Raw genomic sequence first — 8,364 nt, 5'->3', positions numbered from 1 at the left:
GAGAGAGAGAGAGAGAGAGAGAGAGAGAGCTATATTTTCTCCATAGATATAGTATGAATAGACGGAGCATGCCGTCTCTTGACTGATGCCAGCAAAGAATGGAAGTGAGACAGAGCAGGAAGTTTACGCGCACTCTGTCTCTTCGCGCCTGCGCAAATTGATTATATCGAGTCAGAACGCGTATAACATAGAGCGAAAGAACCTTGAAGAGGCCTCGAAAGTGTCAAAATGCCTCGGAAATGTGTTATATCCCTCACAATAAAAATGTCCCGAATATATCATAGGAATATCCTACAGATATTGAGATATCAGATTTGAGATATCTTTATCCTTGTGATGTATTCAGAACATTTCTGCTGTGTGGGATGTGACGATGTAAGAAATGACGATAATAAATCTTTGTATAAGTATTTATTAATCTACATCTATTATAGTGCAATTTCTTTCAGCACGTTAGCTTTGTAATGAAATATAAAATTCCAATGAGCAAAAGCTCGCAAATCGTCGCATTAGCAATGTTTAAGGTATCTTTAAGAGTTCTTAAAGATGTCTAATGCGTCGATTCGAGAGCTTCCGCTCACTAGGATTTTATTATATTTCATTACAATGCTAAAGTGCTGAAGGCAATTGCACTATAATAGATGTAGATTAATAAATACTTACTTATACAAAGATTGATTATTATTTTTTATATTGTCATATGTAACACATTTCCGTGACATTTTGACACTTGCGAGGCTCTCCTCAACGTTCTTTCGCTCTAAGTTATATGCGTTCTGACTCGGTATAATCAATTTGCGCAGGCGCGAAGAGAGAGAGAGAGAGAGAGAGAGAGAGAGAGAGAGAGAGAGAGTGCGCGTACACTTCCTACTCTGTCTCACTCCTATTATTTACTGGCGTCAGCCAAGTAACGGCATACTCCGATTCATACTATGTCTATGATTTTCTCACTTTTTTCTAACGTCATAAATCAAGATGAGGACATAGGAGCTTTAAAGACACCTGAGGATCATAATGTGTTTTAGATCTATGTTTTCCAAGTTGAACGAAGTAATAATCCATACAACACAAAATCTCCTAGGGACGTCCTACAAAATATCCTGAGGACGTAGACGTCCCCAGAACATTCTCAAGATATACTCTGGACGTCTCCTGGATATTTGTGCTTAGGAAAGCATTGTACCATAACTCTTGCTTCGCTAGGCGTGTTCTCGGGAAGCAAATTAGTCTCCGCCGTGATGTCCTCTGGATCCTCCATATTTTTATCAGTCTTCCACGATAAATTCTTCTTGCGTATCTTCGTTTCCTCCTCCTTACCCTTGGCCTTTTCGTTCATTAGCGCTGCTTTTTCGCTGCAATCATGTTGATCCGAATCGGACTCGGATTTTTCTTGTGTTTCTACCTTTGCAGGTGAAACTATACTCTGAAAGTGAGTGGGACTCCTGTCCAGAGTTCGAATACTTATGTCGCTACTTCGACGGCTGATAATTAACGGCTTAATGTGAATGAACTCGGAGTTGCGTCGGTACGTGCTTTCAGAATTTCTGCGTGAGTCAATTCGAGGTGGTACGAAGGTACCGATATCGGAATTGCGTCTTGAACCTGAAACGTCAATAGACAAAGATTAAATTACGCATCTATGTATTCAATTAACGCGAAAGTCTCCGACAAGTATAAAAAGTGTTTAACCCTTTGGGGACGAGTGTCGGCATATAGCCGCCCAAACCGTTTTACCGTTCCGGACGCGTGTCGGCATATAGCCGCCCAAATTAGTTCGTAGCTGCAAGGCTCGCGACGTCTGTCGTTCTGAGCGATAAGATACGCATAGGTATAGTAAAAGAGTCACGTTTTCATTCAAAGACATTAGGGACCATTAGCGATGAAGTCTTATCTTCCTTATAGCCCGTCGAGCGGCTCCGTCCCCAAAGGATTAAAAGACAAACGAACGCGCGGAAGAAAACGATTCTCTCTCTCGAGACAATTCCTTTTGTATCGTATCTCCTCTTCAATAATTACCTGTGGGACTGAGATCTAGAACCTTGGGCAACCTGGAATGTTCTTCGAGCGGCAACATTCGCCTAGGTGTCCTATTACCGAAGTCGCTATTCCTCCGCAGCTTGGTCGCGAACTGCGAGCCGCGGTTCTTTTCATGCGTAAAATCGGAGCATCTACGCAGCTCTCTGGTGCTTCCCGTCGGCGTGATATTCTCCGAATAACGTCGCGATATGCTGTCGGGCGAGCGACTTCTCTCGATTTCCTCGCGCATTCTGTGTCGCGGACTGCCCTCCGTTGTACGCCTGTACTCTGTCGTCGTCGTCGTGTCTTCCTCGTTTACAAACCTGACGCTGCACTCGGAATTTCTGCGCGAAGACTTGTCTGACTGTGCGGACATGTCGCTACCTCGTCGGCTGCCCACGGAGCTTCTGCGACTCGGACTGGACACGGTTATGATCGGCAGATTGGTGGTCGACGGCGTAGGTGTGGGTGGTCTCACATAGACCTCTGGTACAGCCGATTTCTGTTCTTGCGATGGCGATTGTATTGTAGATATCGTAGTGTTGTGAACTTCCTTTTGCACTGGCTCCTCTATCCTGCATACCTTTGCGGTAGTCGTGATCTGCGATTCTGAAAATTTTTAATATTATTTCAATACACACACACACACACACATATATACATGTATATGCTTGTGCATGTATACTGTGTGACCCACGTAGAAGGCTAAATAGCAGGACCAGATTTTATGCAATGTCTGTTTTAAATTTTGTTGGCAGCTTGATAGCAGAAATACAACAGGATCTACTAGCAAAGTATTATGGGAAATGTCGACAGGACGTTTGCTGCGTTTCACCTTGAGGAGCTTCCTCCGTATTATTCTTATTTGCGTTTGCAGTCTCGTTCTTTTCCTGATCCTTTATCTTAGGGCCGAGTAAAGTAGGTACCAGCGCGGCCGCGACCGAAGTTGCCAGATTGCTATAGGGCGCCAGCATTGCGAGCTGCATGATACCTGCATGCATGAATTGAAGACGATTCTTGTGAACACAAAGTTTGTCGAGACAAATGTAGTAATATGTAAAAATAGAATAAAGACCCATAGCGAAGATAACGAACCTTTTTGATGTGCGGTAGAATTGTCCCGGGTCAACATACTGCTCGGCATAGTTCGGAGTAAGTGATTGATTTTATAACCGGCATGTAAGAACGTCAAATATATAAGCACATTGACTGTGAGAAATATCGTTTGCAATACGTATTTCGCTATGTAGTAATTATGAGTGACTAGAACGACGTCGCTGGCGATAATAAAGAAGAAGTGAGCTGTTATGATAAGACTGAGGCAGGATTCCTTCTGCATTCTCTCTGGGCCAAATTTTAGCTGGAAGTACCCATTGAAGCATTCGTGTATACAACGTTGTAATTTATATCTTGTAATTTATATATTACATATCTTTCTTACGATTTATACTACTCAGTAATAATTACTTGTGTCAATTGTAGGAACGCCAATTGGATCAGACAAAAGGCAGATGTGATGCACGGATATCCAATGTCCCACATAATTAATCCGATCACTTTGGGCATTGTCTCCTTGAGATTGTACGAATCTATGAACAGGCAAGCAGCTCTCGATACTCCGAGCAGACATAAGAATATATTAATGGTCGACATAAACGGTCGGCTTGATATGAGAGACCTGGAAAAAACGGATTACACATAAAAATGTAAATACTTACGTTACCAGCATGTACCAGTGATATGTGTGTACAAATATACCTTAAATTTAGAATAGAGAAGAAAGTATAAAACCCAAGTACAAAGAAGAGGCATGCGAAGCCGTAAATGTGCAATAGGAAAGTCCATGTTAAGTCTTGTTGTACTGAATTCCATGATGGAGCAGTAACCAGTGATTTGTCTACGATCACAGTATTTGATATATTTGACACACAGTTTTGTCCCGTGACAGGTGCTGGGATTGTTGCGTTTATACCTAACAACAAAACATCAAATAGAGAATGGAATAGACATACATATCATGTTAGAACACTCTTGTTGTACACAGTGTAACATCAATCTACATTATTTATATAACATAGGGAAAAATAATATAATTCGTTATGGTGTTTCTCGCATAGTTTTATAAAGTTTGCAATTTGTTCTTCCACATTTACACTGTATAGCTTCTTAAGCTTTGCTCTAAAACAAGAACTGCACATTATATACTTCATTATATATACTGCTATTTGAATATTTCAGATTGTGTTTTATATACAAAAATAGCACATTTATTCTATACATACAAATATATATATATATATATATATATATATATATATATATATATGTGTGTGTGTGTGTGTGTGTGTTTAATATGTATATATACATTGGAAGTTAAGATAAAGAATAAAAAACTGACCATGAGTCCAATTAGCCAGTCTATCCATAATCCTTTGATATGTCCACAGCACATCACTGAATTTTCTAATTATTAATCAGCTTTATGAATAGAGCTAATCGTCGCAGAATGAGTGTCATTTGATGCTGCACGCTTTGCGAGCTTAGAAATGTGGTAGCAGCAACAGGCTTTACCTATAGAATCACTTGATTCACACACCCCTTCTCACTGCATGCACAACCACTGTCTCCCTTCAGTTAGGAATATTGATCTAGTTGAAGAGGACTGGAGGGGGCACTCATGCTCTCACCAAAGCAACTGGCCTGTCAGTTGTTTATCTTTAGAGTTTAAATGGAGCAGTGTTAAATTTATCGGTCTATGTTACGTTATGTGATTCATAGGCCTGTTATTTTTGTTTAAAAGAAACTTCTGTCTTGGTTTAATGAACACTTTCTAAGAGATAAGAGTTCCAATGCTATATATAAGCATATTGGAAAACTGAATGGTTAAAAATAGTTTTGTAATATGCGACGCGTATTAATAAGTGTTAAATATTGGAATTGTAATTATCTATAATCATATTTTGTAAACAAAACTTTAAATTTATTATTATATATAATAGAACTTTTAGATCCCTTTTTTTTTTGGAAACAATCAATTCTTTATAAATCGTTTATATTATTTTATGTATGTATATATATCTCCACACACATATATATATATATATATATATATATATATATATATATATATATATATATATATATTCAAAATGTATTAAAAAAAAACAGATTTTGTAATGACTTTGTTACAACTATTATTAAAATACTATATCATAAAAAATAATTTATATTATATAATTAACTTACCTCTATATTTATTAATATTCTTGGAGGTATTTTGTGATAAAAGATATTTATTAAATTTTTATCACATAACGTATATATTATATATAAATATTTCTAATTAACAAAACAGATTATTTTATGAAGTATTATAAATAGATAGAATAAAAATATAATATGTTTATTTGTAGAGAGAATATCTTTTTAATGGTTTAATCTATGAAATTAATTTTATGAGATGTAATATATATACAATCATATGATATATGGTAACACGTGTTATCATACATGGCAGATATTTTGGAAGCACTGTGGTACATCCAAAAAACAGTTTCTTGCTTTCCTCAATGAATATGACAGGCTCTCACTGCTACTAGCTGCAGAAGAATGAATACAGGACTCATTACTTCCGAATATTCTAAAGGGCTTTGTCCAGCGAGTTTTTTACACAGCAGATACTTAAAGACAAAGATCAAAAGCAATGATATCACACTCCACATTGCTCTAAGAATAGCTGCTTTGATCATTCCCTCCATATGCATTCTTATAAATATGATAGCACAAAAATATGTGTTCAAACCATCGGCAATAAAAAGTGGTGAAAACACAGTCCACCATTCTGATGGCTCCATAAAATAATTATTATCCAATTTAAAGGCTAATAGTATGGTGAAGATTGTTAAGGAGATTAAATTGATCCACATTTCAAAGAGTGTTAACCCTAACAAATGGACTACTTCATCCAAGGAGAAAATCATTATGAAGTCAATACAATTTTGTACCTATAGTATTGCGATAGTAATTCAAATATTTCTATTACTCTATTATACAATCCGATTGCTCAAACACATTGGTTTCTCAAATCACATTAGTTTGTAGATCTTAGTACAGCCACAGGTACTTTTCTGAAGACACGGATATGTATAGCAGAATTCTGTCTGTTAATTTCACTATCCATGTTGTCATTCAATGATTCTAGTTTATCTGTAACAAAAGAGATTCTATTAAAACTTGTTCTGATTCATATAAATACAAGCAAACATACCTTTTAATTGTATAGTAGAAGTTTTAATATCAAAATCTAAACATCCATAATGAATCTCCTTCAGTTGCAGAGCCAAATTAGTAGCTTTGTATACAGCAGCTCCAAGACCATGTATGATTAGTTCCGATGCGCCATTGTCAAGTCGTTTTTCGCACTTATACAATTGCGCCTGAAAATATCCACAGATATTTGACAAAGTAATAAAATGTTGCCGAAATGAACATATATTTAGAAATTTAAGTTGTGAGTGTTGCAAACATTTAAAGGTTATAATTAGAACCAAAATCAAGTACCTTAAAGTGAGTTTTATTGTTCACATAAATGTGGTTTCCTTTTCTGTTAAATTTCGGGAATCCCGTCTTTCGTAGAACGTACTCCGAACACGATGACGTTTTGTCGTCTTTACGATACATACATTTATATTTCGACGCGGTTTTATTCAAGTTTATCTTCTTACCCGTTTCGGCCATTCTGACATACTTAAGGCCTGTTCTACAATTGGTCTATCTTTTCAGCTGCTGAACTGGTGCAATAAGTTAGAGTGAGAAAACATATACTTATCTCACTTTAACTTATTGCACCAGTTCAACATGCAGCTGAAAGAACAGACCAAATACATCGTATGCGGAGTGCAGCCGATGATTTAATAAGGGTGCGTTCCCACTTAGCGCGTTACGCGAGTGTCGTCCTTCGCGGACCAATCAAATCGTCCCATTTTATTCATCGTAAAGTTAGGCAATAAAATAGGACGATTTGATTGGTCTGCAACGGACGACGTGACGCATCATTTGCTGCGTCACGAGTTAACTAATCAAATCCTCTAATTGAGATAATGCGACGCGCCCCCCGCACCCTCCCAAAAACTAACCTAACCCAACCTAATGTCGTCCGATATTTTTCCCGTGTTACAAATGTTAAATATATTAAAAATATTCTTAATTTAAGTATTTTGAAGTTGCTGCACACTGTGTTACACTAATACAGTAAGTGCAACTCTAACTAACAGACTTTACGTTGCAATGACTGGTTTCTTGGGTGTATATCAGTTGGACACGGGGCAATTGGACACGGTCCAATCACAAGTTGCTGTTCCAAGGGACCCTACAAATGTCTCTAATCACACGGTGCTGTGATTGGCTGTGTCCAAATGCACCGTGTCCAAGTGCACCGCTCCCGGTTTCTTAACCTATCATACCTAACATCTTTAACAATTAATTTCTCGCTTCGCAGTAGAGAGCGACGATTTTGTCATAGGAAAAAGTTGTTTCTTTAACAAAAACGCGTCGATTGAGTCTACTATCATCGAAATAGGAGGTGAGTCGCTAAACTGGATAAGTACCGGTAATAATTCGTTTTATAAGCTGATTTTAACATTTTTTTTTTTACAAAAGTAACGGAAAGTAACGATTTTTTTATCGTTACTTTTCAAATAACGGTAACGCGTTACTTTTTAGAATCAGTAACGAGTAACGAGTTACTTTTTACCGCAAGTAACGGTAATGGTAACGCGTTACTTTTAAAAAGTAACGTTCCCATTATATATATATATATATATATATATATATATATATATATATATATATTATATATTATATAATATATATTATATAATATTATAAAAAGAACGTTCAACATTTTTTAAAAAATTATTTAAAATACCGTTATTTGAGGTAACTTGGAACACCGGGGTAACTTTGAACAATTTGCAACGGCTTACAAAAACATGTGGCATCATTAAACGGATAGAACTTTCATATCAGCGATATAAAAGTTATCCCAAATGACGGTATATTATTGTCTTTGAAATAAAATAATTTTTGTCAATTTATGTCTGATATATTGACATTTTTGGCTCATTAATTTTCCCTCATAATTCATAACAATTTTAACATAATTTTCTATAATTAATTTTGTTATACCTAAAGTATTTGTGGTTTTCAAGAAAGTCTAAAGCCAGCGGCACACGATGTTTGTTTTCATGCTGGATTGTTTGCTGGATGGAAATACTCTGTTCTGATTAGGATTTTTCTCAAGACGGACCAATCAGAATAGAGTATTTCCATCCAGCAAGCAATCCAGCA

At 36.6% G+C, this 8,364-nt stretch overlaps 3 protein-coding genes across 3 annotated transcripts in view; all 3 read right to left on the bottom strand.

Moving 5' to 3' along the window:
- The window catches only part of LOC116842901, a 9,895-nt gene extending 4,914 nt beyond the window's left edge, over positions 1 to 4,981 (bottom strand). Inside the window, exons 1-7 of the mRNA XM_032812747.1 lie at positions 4,415 to 4,981; positions 3,775 to 3,988; positions 3,484 to 3,694; positions 3,112 to 3,376; positions 2,852 to 3,007; positions 2,017 to 2,625; positions 1,184 to 1,602 (exon numbers count right to left, since the gene is read on the bottom strand). Of these exons, the coding sequence (XP_032668638.1) occupies positions 1,184 to 1,602; positions 2,017 to 2,625; positions 2,852 to 3,007; positions 3,112 to 3,376; positions 3,484 to 3,694; positions 3,775 to 3,988; positions 4,415 to 4,442 (1,902 nt within the window). The 5' untranslated portion in view covers positions 4,443 to 4,981. The remainder of the gene's footprint in view (positions 1 to 1,183; positions 1,603 to 2,016; positions 2,626 to 2,851; positions 3,008 to 3,111; positions 3,377 to 3,483; positions 3,695 to 3,774; positions 3,989 to 4,414) is intronic.
- A 422-nt stretch (positions 4,982 to 5,403) lies between these two features.
- Positions 5,404 to 6,031, bottom strand: LOC116842961 (transmembrane protein 203). The gene has a single exon (XM_032812869.1). It carries the CDS (start codon positions 5,994 to 5,996, stop codon positions 5,583 to 5,585), a length of 414 nt encoding a protein of 137 aa, XP_032668760.1. The 5' UTR covers positions 5,997 to 6,031; the 3' UTR covers positions 5,404 to 5,582.
- LOC116842960 (ribonuclease P protein subunit p20-like) lies at positions 6,029 to 6,834 on the bottom strand. The gene is made up of 3 exons (XM_032812867.1): positions 6,577 to 6,834; positions 6,284 to 6,452; positions 6,029 to 6,222 (listed from the first exon to the last, which is right to left on the bottom strand). The coding sequence occupies exons 1-3, from the start codon at positions 6,751 to 6,753 to the stop codon at positions 6,107 to 6,109; spliced, it is 462 nt and encodes a 153-aa protein (XP_032668758.1). The 5' UTR covers positions 6,754 to 6,834; the 3' UTR covers positions 6,029 to 6,106.
- Between the last annotated feature and the right edge of the window lie 1,530 nt (positions 6,835 to 8,364).

This window comes from Odontomachus brunneus, unplaced genomic scaffold, assembly GCF_010583005.1.
Source record: "Odontomachus brunneus isolate Ranch 3 - 2012 unplaced genomic scaffold, Obru_v1 Obru_scaffold_028, whole genome shotgun sequence".
Taxonomy (NCBI): Eukaryota; Metazoa; Arthropoda; class Insecta; order Hymenoptera; family Formicidae; genus Odontomachus; species Odontomachus brunneus.
Note: the sequence above shows the minus strand (reverse complement) of the source record. Positions and strands in the feature narration are given on the sequence as shown.